This window comes from Pectinophora gossypiella, chromosome 27 (genome assembly GCF_024362695.1).
Source record: "Pectinophora gossypiella chromosome 27, ilPecGoss1.1, whole genome shotgun sequence".
Taxonomy (NCBI): domain Eukaryota; kingdom Metazoa; phylum Arthropoda; class Insecta; order Lepidoptera; family Gelechiidae; genus Pectinophora; species Pectinophora gossypiella.
In genome coordinates this window covers 3,097,095-3,111,222 of record NC_065430.1, presented here as the reverse complement: position 1 = coordinate 3,111,222, position 14,128 = coordinate 3,097,095, and the positions used below count along the sequence as shown (strand labels likewise).

At 38.9% G+C, this 14,128-nt stretch overlaps 1 protein-coding gene across 1 annotated transcript in view; it reads left to right on the top strand.

The window, feature by feature from the left end:
- Positions 1-14,128, top strand: part of LOC126379031 (protein slit) — a 158,586-nt gene that overhangs the window by 80,652 nt on the left and 63,806 nt on the right. The window contains exons 3-5 of the mRNA XM_050027619.1: positions 9,725-9,796; positions 11,581-11,652; positions 11,962-12,033. Coding sequence (XP_049883576.1) covers positions 9,725-9,796; positions 11,581-11,652; positions 11,962-12,033 — 216 coding nt within the window. The remainder of the gene's footprint in view (positions 1-9,724; positions 9,797-11,580; positions 11,653-11,961; positions 12,034-14,128) is intronic.

Below are 14,128 nucleotides of genomic sequence, written 5' to 3'. Positions count from 1 at the left end.
CAAAAAAAAACCCTCGACGCGGAATTTCGTTGTGGCGAAAATTCCGTTGTACGGCGAATTTCGTCAGGCTTGTAAATCAAAGGAATGATTGTGTCGTCGGTGAAACAAAGCCGGGTGATAAGCTAGTCTGTGGGGGCGAAATTAACCGGGAAGCCGGCTTATACTCTACGACAACGACACGACATAACGTATTTACATAATGTATTTGTGATATCACCGATTGAGAAATTGGTCGGTGTACTGCGGTACGGAAGGCGATTGGGGCAACCACCGTTCTACACGCCCTATCTATGGAGTAATGAAGGCGATTACTCCACCGACAAGAGCGCAGCTCTTATTATTTATTTATTTATTTATTTATTTATCAATGTTCTAGAACTATCTTTACAAGACTATCCCAATACAATAGTTCACTAGAAATATACATAATTATACAAATCTTAAAGTAGGAGCAATTAATTATATAGTACATAGCATGTAACATATAAGGTGACCCTTCGGAATTCGGCCAGGCTACATATAAATATATCAGTCCTTTCTGCGATCTCATTAAGTGTGTGCAGTGCTCGAGTCAGGGGCGATTTGTTTACAAGGTTCGTCCGTCCCCTGGCAACGCTGAACAGCCGAGGCATCCTTCTCCGATACACATATCTGTCGGGTACACTTACTTTTAAATATGCTAGTGCACTGGGATTGTGAATTATTCCACGAAATACTTCACACAAGTACACAGATAACGCCAGGTTCCTCCTAACTTCCAGTTTGTTGTATCCCACCATACCCAGAACAAATAAAGTGGGATACATTAACGGATAAAAAGGATAGACACCATACAGTTTTTGATATAAGTACCTAGTAAATTTATTTTGCACTTTTTCAAGCATTTGCGTGTACTTAGCTTCGTGTGGAGACCAGATAACAGCATTAAATTCCAGCTGACTCCTAACCAGGGCATTGTATAGTGCTATAATAACTTTAATATTTGAAAAATCTTTACCTTGACGCAATAGAAATCCTAACTGTCTAAAAGCATTTTTGCAAACTTTCGTCACAAACGTTGAAAAGGATAACTCGTTATTCATTTGAATTCCTTGAAATCTTAAATAGAGAGAGAGATTTGTGATATGCCCAACTGCTTAACGTGCCTTCCGAAGCACGGATCATCTTACTTTCGGACAATCAGGTGATCAGCCTGTAATGTCCTAACCAAAGTTCACAAAGTGATTTTTTGTGATATGTCCCCACCGGGATTCGAACCCGGGACCGGTCAGCCCAACGTTCAACCACTGAACCACGGGGGCCGTTAATAGGCTAATGACATGATCAATCAGGTGATCAGCTTGTAATGTCCTAACCAAACTAGGGATCACAAAGTGATTTTTGTGATATCCACCGGGATTCGAACCCGGGACCTCCAGATCGTGAGCCTAACGCTTAAACCCACTGGACCATGGTGGCCGTTACTTATTAGTAAACGTCAAAACACGATATTACTAAGGAAATAAACGGTTGAGTTAAGTGGACTCACGATCCGGAGGCCCCGGGTTCGAATCCCGGTGGATATCACAAAAATCACTTTGTGATCCCCAGTTTGGTTAGGACATTACCGGCTGATCACCTGATTGTCCGAAAGTAAGATGATCCGTGCTTCGGAAGGCACGTTAAGCCGTTGGTCCCGGTTACTATTCACTGATGTAAGTGAGTAATCGTTACATGAGCCATGTCAGGGGCCTTTGGCGGCTCAATAGTAATCCTGACACCAGGGTTGATGAGGTTGGTATTCTACCTCACAACCCACACGATAAGAAGAAGAAGACTAAGGAAATTGTATGAAAAAGTACAATACAATAGAAATACACTTAAAAAAAACTCAAAACAAACTCAAACTCAAAAGTACAGTGTGACGTCATAGAAATACGTGATAAAATGTGTGTGTGGTGGGGTGTCCATCCCGTGGTCGTCCCGCCCCCGTCTCCTCTCGTCCCCCAGTGCTGCCCACATGACGAATGTCTGCGCCACTGCAGGCTGGCAGCCCGCCAGACTGCAAGTATCCGCAGTCGCCGGCCGTTGAAAGGAAACCAAATTATTTCCAATTGCCGACGGGAAATTGTTGGGTGTTGAGCAGAAGGTACCTACTTGGTTCTTTATGGTAGCGGCGTCAGTTTGTTGATGGGATGGGTTAGGTTAAGTTAGTTGATCAACTAGATATGACAAAGTATGAAAATAATATTTCATTGAGTAGCTCGGTGGCGCAGCGTTAAACGCGCTCGGTCTGCGATTGTTGAAGTTAAGCAACTTTCGCAAAGGCCGGTCATAGGATGGGTGACCAAAAAAAAAATGTTTCATCTCGAGCTCCTCCGTGCTTCGGAAGGCACGTTAAGCCGTTGGTCCCGGCTGCATTAGCAGTCGTTAATAACCATCAATCCGCACTGGGCCCGCGTGGTGGTTTAAGGCCCGATCTGCCCATCCATCCATAGGGAAGGCCCGTGCCCCAGCAGTGGGGACGTTAATGGGCTGGTGATGATGATGATGATCTTGAACCTAATACACGACCCCCAATTGTTGAATTCCAAGTGATGTAAGTTATGGCAAATATTAGCGTAACGAAATATGTTTATTTCTGTTTCAATAATGTTTCACAGCAAGCATTCTGCGAAGCTAAATTTAAACCTATTTGCACTCGGTCGGTGTATGCAATAATATATTTACATGTTGATCTGTGTTGCCATAAAATATATACGGTGTTAGTGAGATCGTAACGAAAAGTTTGAGGGATGATCCAGACCATGATTCTGAATTGATATCGAGTGGAGTTTTCCGTCGCAAAAGTATGGAACTGATAATAATTAAAAAATACACTCAAAAATCATGAATTTTCTGACAATCCTACTTACTCAGGTCAATCAGTTGATATCGATTTACCACACAAATCTATACTATACTATACTATACTTTTTTATTTATTTATTGCTTCGATGTGGCCGTTTTAATCCCCAGCTTTAAAAAAAACAACATGGTGGATTTTTTGCAAATGGCAATAATTACCTGGCACCGCCTTTTGCCAGACAAAAATAGGCTAATTTCCAACTAGTCAAATCAGTTACTTTTTACTAAACGTCAAAACACGAAACTACTATGGAACTTGTTTGAAAAAGCACTCTGTGACGTCATAGAAAAACGTGACAAAATGTCGGACTTATTATAACACTTTTCTTGATTTAAATCCATAAATAAGTTAAGTAGACACAAGAAAATATTTTTCGTTATTTTTAGGTCTTTCTTTATTTAGTAATCAGAATTTCATAATTTATCTTAAACTTACTACACGACCCAATTGTAAGAATAATCTAATACGATAGACATTCGTAAACCCGGTCTGTTATTCCTAGTTTAAGCAAAGCATTTCTAAGTTCAAGTTAGACTAAATCCTGCGCCAGCGCACACCGCCTGCGGAGGAACGTGCGGCAAAGATTACAGGAACAGACGGGACAGATTCAGGTGTACTTTATGCCTACGGCCCCGATTCCTGCAGACACGTCCTAAGTTTATTTTAAGTTATACTTGTCATTTTCATATCCCCCGAAAAGGAAAGGGACGGATGATTGGTAACGAAGTTAATTTTAAAGCGAATGAATAACCCGGGCGAATAAAATAGGCATCTCGCTGGTATGCAATCCGTTTGACGTGCTGTTTTCTTAATTCTGTCGGGTTATTGGCCGCTATAAAATTATTAGACGGTTGTTTTATTTTTCTGCTTTAAATTGACGTGTGTTCCATAAATGTTATGCCTGTCGATTACCCGTCCTTTTCTTTTGCAGCGGATAAGAAAATGACAGGTATAACTTAAAATAAAATTAGATGGCGTCTGCAGGAATTAGCACCAATGTGGTCTGCATTAGGTCTCCTCACATTAACTTCTAAACTTTTCTTCTCTTCCATTCTGCTCCGCACCATTCAAATATGCCCAACTGGGCACCCTCAGGCCTGTTGTCTTAAACGTACCGGGTGAGAGCCTTCAGCGCTCCCCATTTGTCCGGCCAAGTAGTTAATGCCATCTGCGGCAAATCTACAATAAGTCACGTCAAAAAAGAGGCCTTTCCAACTTCTTTCTTTTGTTACGTGCTCTGTCGCATCTATAAAATTAATCGTTTTAATCTATGACGGGTATAAAAAGTCATGTATCGCTTACTCGGGTTGTTAGTGTTTAGTGTCGGTCGTAAACCTGAATGGTCCGGGTTCGTATCCCTGTGTTGCATTGTTTGTTTTGTCTAGCTTTAGAGGCTAGTGTTCATGTTTAAGTACTAGGTTAGGTTTCATACTTTATGGTGGAAGAGAGGGTTTAAGACGGAGGAATCCGGGATAGCTTTATTCGTAAAACGCGTGACTTCCACCGTAGTATCACAGGATCGAATCCCGGCTTCCCGATACCGACCCCGCCGGCGTGGTCGACGATTTCCCTCAATCAGCGCTTATCGTTATGACCCATTTTTTTTTGACGTGACTTATTGTAGATTTGCCGCAGATGGCATTAACTACTTGGCCGGACCAATTGGCAGCGCTGAAGGCTCTCACCCGGTGCAACGTTTAAGATAACAGGCCTGAGGGTGCCCAGTTGGGCGTGAACCTCGGAAAAACACTTCAGGACCCCGATACCGACCCCGTCGGCGTGGTCGACGATTTCCCACAATCGGCGCTTATCGCTATCGACCCACTGGGGTCAATTAATTCTTTCAAATATTTTTCCTTTCAGACGACGCCCTGAGCCGAGGTTCGCGCCCAACTGGGCACCCTCAGGCCTGTTGTCTTAAACTTTTATTCCTTAAGTCTATGCTCGTTTTCTATTTTTTTCCTTTTTTTTTCTTTTTTATTATTAATATTTTTTTTTTTATTGTTATATACCTACTTATTCCTAGTTACTTATATATAGTTACAATTTGTAATTGTAGATCTGTGCCTTTATCTTAGGTTAGGCAAGTCACTTTGTACGGTCACGAGCATTAATATGTATACACTTTGGTACCATGTCACATTAACTTTTTTGACAAATTGAACTGTAAGTCTCACTAAATGTCAAAAAATGTTAGTGCGACAGAGTCCTATAGTGGGTACATGATATTGCTCATGACTGTACCCACTTTAGAACCCTGTCGCACTATCATATTTGACATTTAATGAGACTTACGGTTGAATTTGTCAAAAAAGTTAATGTGACATGGTATCAAAGTGTATACGTATTAGTACTTCTGACCGTAAGTGTTTCACATTATATTCATTGAGCTCGTTAATGCCTTCCGCGTATTTCCACTGCACGTTTGACTACTTTGTATGACAAAAAAATGATTTTTTTTTTAAACCGGTGTGACCATTTAATCCCCATTCTGATGATAGACAGATGTTTATAAGCTGAAGTGGCCTTATAAAGAATCTTTGTAATGCTATTTTTAAATAAATTCTTATGATACGATCATTTGGTTAAAAATAAACTGCTCTTACAATACAATACAATACAAATATACTTTATTGAAAGATACATACAGTATCTGTACATATAATCTGGCGGCCTTATTGCTAAGCAGCAATTTCTTCCAGGCAACCAGTGGTAGAAAAGAAGTGGTGTTCTTCTATCGTGTGGGATGTAAGGCGTATGACCAACCTCATCAACCCTGGTGTCAGGGTTACTATTGAGCCGCCAAAGGCCCCTGACATGGCTCATGTAACGATTAACTTACACCAGTAAGTAGTAACCGGGACCAACGGCTTAACGTGCCTTCTTGCTTTCGGACAATAGGGTGATCAACCTGCAATGTCTTAACCAACCCAGAGGCCACAAAGTGATTTTTGTAATATCTCCCATCGGGATTCGAACCCGGGACCTCCGGATTGTGAACTCAATGCTCACCGGAGGCTGTTGAATTTAAATGAATCTTGCGCAGACGAATAGCCAGACAGTTAATTCGCGGAACGATTGCATCTCGATTTTGTAATAAAAAATAATCGATTTAAAAGCCATCGAGTTGGAATCGAGTTGATTACCGATGACCATTCTTGAGATCACTGTATTATAAAGCTGGTGATGTGACTTTTAATGAAAAGTTATCGATAGTAACAATTATCTCATCATTATCAATGACACTCCGTGGTCCAGTGGTTGAGTAGGCTCAAGATCCTTGCTTTACAAGTTAGTCGATTACATAAGATCACTAAATCTTTTAAGGGGCAATGTATACGTTTTTACAATAAGATTCCCATTGACATTCAGAATCTGCCTTTCAACTGTTTTAAGACAGTAGTTAAACAGAAACTTTACAAAAAAGGTTATTATAAAGTTAGTGATTATCTAAATATATAAAAGGAGAAACTGACTGACTGACATATCAACGCACAGTCTAAACGGCTAAACTTAGGCACTTGAAATTTGGAAGGGACGTAGCTTAGGTACCGTAGAGATGCACTAAGAAAGGAATTCCCGAAATTCGCACGGGAACGGGAATTAGGCAGCTAAATTAGAGAGAGAGAGAGAAATGTTTATTTCGCAAAACTGCACACACAAAAATCAAGCAAAAAACAAAGAAGAAAAAAACAGTAAGATTACTCAATTACTCAATTGTATACCAATTTTTTATGTTTATTTATTATTTTTAAAGAACGTCTAGGGCCCTGTGCCGAGGTTTTTCTTGCAGCTTCTTTACCCCGGCTATACAGGTTGTGAGAAGCTGCAGTAGTTTTAGGCGGATGAGACGTTCGTTATGTAAAATTGACGATTCAAAGTGTAACTAATTTGAATTTGAATCCGGAGGACCCGGGTTTGAATCCCAGTGGGGACATATCACAAAAATCACTTTGTGATACCTAGTTTGGTTAGTAAATATAATATATATGTTAACAGTAACTTTGCGTCACACTTTTTGAGCGCTGATGTTCAATCTACGGTAGCAGTAAATCTATGCTCGGCACCCTAAAAATCATCATCATCATCATCAGCCGTACGACGCCCACTGCTGGGCATAGGCCTCCCCCAAGGATCTCCACAACGATCGGTCCTGCGCTGCCCACATCCAGCGCCCATACCCTTAAAATAACGGACATAATTTGCCCAGATTTCAGAAATTTTCCCCCTAAATGTTTGAACACCGTATTTCTGGTACTAAAATGAATTTTCAACGTTGACTTTTAATTACCCAATGTGAGAATGTTCGCGAAACTTTAATTAAAAATGCAATTAGTGCTCCTGTGAAGTGGCGAGTCGTAAATACGATATGCTTTTGGCAAACATTGTTATTAAATGTTCCATGAATGGTCTGGGATGAAAAAAACATATTTTCAATTTTTGTTTTCTTCTGTGCTAGTAAAGAAAAAAACAGTAAATAGTAGTGATGTTCCGGATTTTCGCGGGTACGGAAATCCGAAAAAATTTTTTTTTTTTTAGTTGACCCAAAAAGAAAATTAAAAAAAGGAAACAGGAAAAAACAAAATACAAAACAAAAGAGAAATAGAATTAGTACAATAGGCGGCCTTATTGCTAAGTAGCAATCATAACTAGAGGAACACATTCAATACCAGACATTTTTATCATTTAGGTTATCATTAATCTTATAATAAGCTTTTTTTACATAAAGTAAGCTTCACGTGCGCTTTAAATTTATTCTCTGACAAATTTAAAATATTATCTGGTATTTTATTGTAAAAACGTACCTTTACATAACCACAAAAAAGATGAATTTAATTTACTTAATCTAGAATTTTGAACAACAACTTTATTTTTATAAAAAAAACGAGTATAAAACAAAATAATAAAAAAAATAAAAAAAAATAGAGGTGTTTGTATGAAGTGTCCCGGGTGTGCATGGCATGGCTACACTTACGCCATCTATTGTCACCGAGCTAGGGTCCTAACACCCTTAAAATTAAAATCCGTCACCGCCGTCAGTCATATTCTATCGATACCGTCCCTTCTCTAACGGGTAATCCAAATTAAGTCAATTACTGCACATGGGAACGTCGAAGATGATCGTTTAATTGATGATAAATGGCTCCGTTTATTGGTGAAGACGGCGCTTGAGTCTCAACATAATAAATGTACAAAAGGGGGTTAAAATCCTTTAGGTCCATAAGGTCCAAATCCCGAAATGTCCAGCGGGTGCAAAACGTCCATATCCCAGAATGTCCATATCCCAAAAAGTCCTAATCCCAGAATTTCCTCTGCCTCACTTGCCTCACTTAGCAGGGTCCACAGAATACCAGCGTCGTGGCTCGCGCCGCGGCTTATGCTGAGTGAGGCCCTTTTATGAAGGACACCACCACCATCGTTGACCAGTCCATACACTCAATTATTTGTATTTCTCGTGTATGTTGTTTGTATTATGTGTTTTGTTTGATTGTAAGTTATGTCTTACTCCGTGTTTTATATTATATATTTGTTACTGTGGTGTCCCTTTATAATAAACGATTCTTTCTTTCTAAAATGGCCACCAATGGCAATTCATCTAAGAAAGCAATGTAGCAATTTGACATTTGCAAAGAGTTAAGATAGCACGTCAAACGGATTACAATACCAGCGAGATGCCTATTTTATTCGCACGGGTTATTCATTCGTTTTAAAATTAACTTGTTGACAATCATTCGTCCCTTTCCTTTTCGACGGTCAAGAAAATGACGGGTATAACTTAAAATAAAATTAGGCGGTGTCTGCAGGAATCGGGGCCATTATAATTCTTAGTAATAATAATTGGCATTCGTAAGTTTGTTAACACGTCTCATACACGCACGCCGTTCAGAGTAGATCGCAATAAACCTTCACTTAACATTCACTTGAGTATCACTTAGTAAGCACTTAACTCTTAGGGCGACCGCACATAACTTAATATCGTAGTAACTTTGATGAAGTTGGCGGGAAGGGTATCCTATGGTTAGCTTATGAGTATGCTATGGTTATTTTCATCATGTCCTAAGGCTTAGGAAACGACTCTCCTCTTCATTTCCACAATTCCTTATCCAGACAGATGTTTTATCAGATGTTGGTTTTGTGTTACACGATAATGGACTATAATATGACCAGTGATATCAGGGGTGCGCCCAGCGACGCATGCTTTGGAAATAAATTAAAACATTATTTACATTATTCATAAAGCCTATTATGACTTAATAGAGTTTCTCAATAATATAAAATTAGGACGACGACAATATAGCGACGTAATTTGTATATTGTTATGATTTTATTGTGATGTAATATTGAAATATTGTAAAGTAATCTATATAATGTGTACCTACTCATCGAAATATTTGTTGACGTGTAATGTTTATTATGAATAAAGAATTGAATTGAATATATCGATTAATAAATCGATCATTTTAACGGCCTCTGTGGTCCAGTGGTTGAGCGTTGTGCTCACGATCCGGAGGTCCCGGGTTCTAATCCCAGACAAATCAGAAAAATCACTTTGTGATCCCTAGTTTGGTTAAGAAATTACAGGCTGATCACCAGATTGTCCAAAGAGTAAGATGATCCGTGCTTCGGAACGCACGATAAACCGTTGATCCTGGTTATTACTTACTGATGTAAGTACGTACTCGTTACATGAGTCATGTCAGGGGCCTATGGCGGCTCAATAATAACCCTGACACCAGGGTTTATGGGGTTGGTAATCCACCTCACAACCCACACGATAGAATAAGGATATCGATATATTTTTTTAAATAATGAAGGTTTTATTTCTCTTTGTTACAGAGACCTGCAAGGGAACAACATCACCATAATTTTTCAGAGTGACTTCCAGAACTTGAAGGACCTCAAAATATTGTAAGTTACCTTTGTGAGAAACAGTGTGAAAAGAGAGAGATGTGGTGCAAAAGCTGTGGTCAGGAGCTCCGTGGCGCAGCGGTAAACGCGCTCGGTCTGCGGTTGTTGAAGTTAAGCAACTTTCGCAAAGGCCGGTCATAGGATGGGTGACCACAAAAAAAAATTTCATCTCGAGCTCTCCGTATTTCGAAGGCACGTTAAGCCGTTGGTCCCGGCTGCATTAGCAGTCGTTAATAACCATCAATCCGCACTAGGCCCGCGTGATGGTTTAAGGCCCGATCTCCCTATGCATCCATAGGAAAGGCCCGTGCCCCAGCAGTGGGGACGTTAATGGGTTGATGATGATGATGTGGTGCAAAATACGATATGGGGACTAAGGATGGTATGAATAAACTAATCTTATCTTCGAGACTGCCAATAATCATGTCAATGTGACAGTTCTTATATAAAAACAGGGATTTGAGCATGATCTTGAGGCAGTCTCAGCTGGGATTAGTTTATTAATGTGGGATATACAAATATTACGGGATATTTTAAATATCCTGCTCCTCACTAAATCCTCCTCCTCCTCTTCACTCCTCAATCCTCCTCCTCCCTCCCCCTCCCACGAGATATTTTAAATATCTTGCTCCTCACTAAATCCTCCTCCTCCCTTCCGCTCCCACGAGATATTTTAAATATCCTCCCCCTCACTAAATCCTACTCCTCCTCCCTTCCCCTCCCATGAGATATTTTAAATATCCTCCCCCTCACTAAATCCTCCTCCTCCTCCCTCCTCCTCTTCGACTCCTTATTAAATATCTTTACTTATATTTTAACAAAATCCTCTAACCCGACCGACATCGCACCAAAGACTCCCGTTTCTTACTTTTTAAAACCTCCTAAAGTCCCATTCATTAACTATCCTCCTTTCATACCATAAACAATCAAATTACCATTCATTATCCTTCCATAGTATTCTCACTTTCCTACATTAATACCACCCTTAGATTGAGACACGTAGAGCGAATGAAGGATTATAGGATTACGACAGCAGTATATACAGCGAATATTGGTGGTAGGGCTGGCAGAGGAAAACCTAGTGAATCTTAGGTGTTGCAGAAGAAGCATGAAAGTAGGATTAATGCCGTAGAAATGAGCGGTGTTCAATTGACTGCTAGAATGAGAGACAGTATGATAAGAGAGAAATGTGGTGTGAAAAACGATATATTGACTAAGATTGAGAATGGAATGTTATGTTGGTTTGGACACGTAGAGCGGATGAAGGATAATAGGATTACGAAAGCGGTATATAAAGCGAAGGTTGATAGGGTTGGCAGAGGAAGACCTAGAAGGACGTACATTGACCAAATTGAAGATGCCCTTTAGGAAAGGTTCAGTACGATCTACTCTGAACCGTCGTGCGTGTAAGAAACGATTGATGAATGTAGAGGAAACAAGAGACGTGTGTCAGGATCAAAGCAAATGGAATTCCATAGTCTCTGCTTACCCCGGTGGGAAATAGGTGTGAGTTTATGTATGTACGTATATATCTTTTTGATTTTCATTTTCAAGACTTTTGACTTGGTCTTGTTTAGATATTAGTTTCTTTGCTGTTTTATTTATTTCTTTTCAAATAATAAATGTAGTACCTAGACAAATTACACCAAAACGCCGCCACGACTCAGGTTTGCGGAAACTACTGCCTTAAGATTGAAAAAAAATAATGATCTGTACACATTTGGTAAATAAAAATCATGTATATACATAATTTATTTTAAATTTCTTGTTTTTTTTTTTCACAGACAATTATCAGAAAACCAGATTCACACAATCGAGAGAGACGCGTTTTTGGAGCTCAACGGTTTAGAAAGACTGTGAGTACTTATGAAATATACTTGATTTTACTATTTTTTACTTTTATACAGCAGTGCAACATCAGAGTAAAAAATATATTTATTCTATAAAAATAATTGTTATTTTTCACACCACACTACAAGCTCACATCGCACGGGTAATCTTTTGAATATTTCGATTCGAAAATTCAAATCGACCAATAGAACGCGTCGCTCGCGAGGTGACCGAACGCAATAACCTTGCCGCGGCGATCACTTATAAAATTCCACATTATTTTTCTTCAAGATTTTTCAGTAGAAAATAAAAAAGTGTTTTATTTCTTCCAATAGGAAACTGAACAATAATCGACTGGGACAGTTGCCCGATGGCCTTTTCATGAGAATGAGACACCTTCAAAGATTGTGAGTACAGGTTCATACCTGGTGTGGTCACCCCTTGGAACCCCATTCATTTGGTACTTGGTGCTTCTATCTAATATCCGAAGCTTCGCCAGTCCATAACCCGTAAAAAAGTGGCTTTATCCCGACAATCTTTCGATGTGGCCTCCTTTCATATTTTCGTAATTTTTTTCATGTGTTTTTCTAACAAACCCCCCCTCTAGGCCTGGCTTTCCCCTTTTGGGCTATCAAAGGTGTCAGGTATATAATGGCTTTTTAGGTTTTTCATTCCAAAACCTTCACACGATATCGTAGCCTTATAGAGAAAACAACAGAAGCGCTATTTTGAATAATCACATTCGGATGTTTTTTCGCAATATTCGCGTTTAATTAGTAGAAATTTCGACACTGTTGCAAGTGCCATGATTGCGGGATGACTGCTGAGATTGGAAAGAGGGTAGACAGATATGTCTGCCCGTAAAAAAATATGAATCTACCTACTCCACTCCTATCTCATCATCAGTCATCCCGTGATCACGGCACTTGCAACAGTCTCGAAATATCGAGAGTCTCATATCCCTGATTTAAACGCGGTAAAAACCCGTTATTATGTGTTTTAATTATGATAATAACCGCGTAAACTTAAAACAACGGACTGAAATTACTTGAAAGAATTGGTTTTGTTTAAGAAAATTACAACAGAATGTGATTTTACAAAATGGCGTTTACGCAGTTTTTCCATGAGGCGATGATATGTAGAATTTTGATGGGTTTTAGTTGGAATTTTAAGTACTAGGTAGGTACTACTTGTAATATACTGTTTATAAAAAGTTAGACTAAAATCCATCATAATTTATAATCTCAACCCGTAACCTACTGTACCGTGCTAATTATTTCACCCTGGTAACACTGAAACATTTTGCTTTATGTGTGAATCACCGTGTTGTAAATAAAAATGTTTTCCTTTTTAGGAAATATGGTGAGTATTTTAGAAGAATTTTGTTTTTTTTTTCTTAAGTAGGTGCGTGGCTAATGTATTTTTAAATGGTAACACATTACATAATCAGAAAAGGGGTTCGATTTTCGAAATTTAATTCTTAAGGAACTGTCAAAATGTTGCTGGTTTTTACCGCTAGGGTTATTGTTAATGTAACTTTGGCGCTAGTGTGTGATTAGATTGTGTCATTGTTTTTATCTTCTCTACATGTTTTCTAAATTTGCCAACCCGTAGGTGCACATCTTTTTTATTGACGTGACGTATTGAAGATTTGCCGCGGATGGCATTAACTACTTGGCTGGACAAATGAGGAGCACTGAGGGCTCTCACCCGGTACAAAATTTAAAACAACAGGCCTGAGTGTGCCCAGATGGGCGTGAACCTCGACTAAGAGCGTCGTCTGCGAGAATAGAATTGTTTGACGTTCAAAAAGCGCTAACTTTGTAAGCCAATTTTGAAAAATAAATATTTTTTGAATTTTTTGAATAATATTTGAAAGAATTAATCTATATTTCAATGTGTCTATAAAATAAATAAAAATAAAATCATTTATTTACAGACAAAAAAGTCCAGAGATGGTTAGTACAAAAAAAAATCTTACACACTATGTTAGTAAAGATAAATAATGGGAGGTACTTAAGTATAAAAAATATATTATACAGGGTGTTAGTGACATCGTAATGAATACTGAGGGGGATGATTCAGACCATGATTCTGAGTTGATATCAAGTGGAATTTTCTGTCGCAAAATTCATGTCTTTTTAGTTTTTTAAAATTATTTTCAATTCTATACTTTTGCGATGAAAAATTCCACTTGATATTAACTCAGAATAATCAGCTGTTTTATCCCCCTCAGTATTCGTTACGATGTCACTTACACCCCACAAAAGTACATACGGTAGCCATACAAGTAGGTATGGGTGTTAGTGACACCGTAACGAATACTAAGGGGGATGATTCAGACCATGATTCTGAGTTGATATCAAGTGGAATTTTCAGTCTGAAAATTCATGAAAATTTTTGTTTTTCTTTTTATTATTTTCTGTTCCATACTTTTGCGACGGAAAATTCCACTTCATATCATCTCAGAATCATGGTCTCAATCATCCCTCAAAGTTTTCG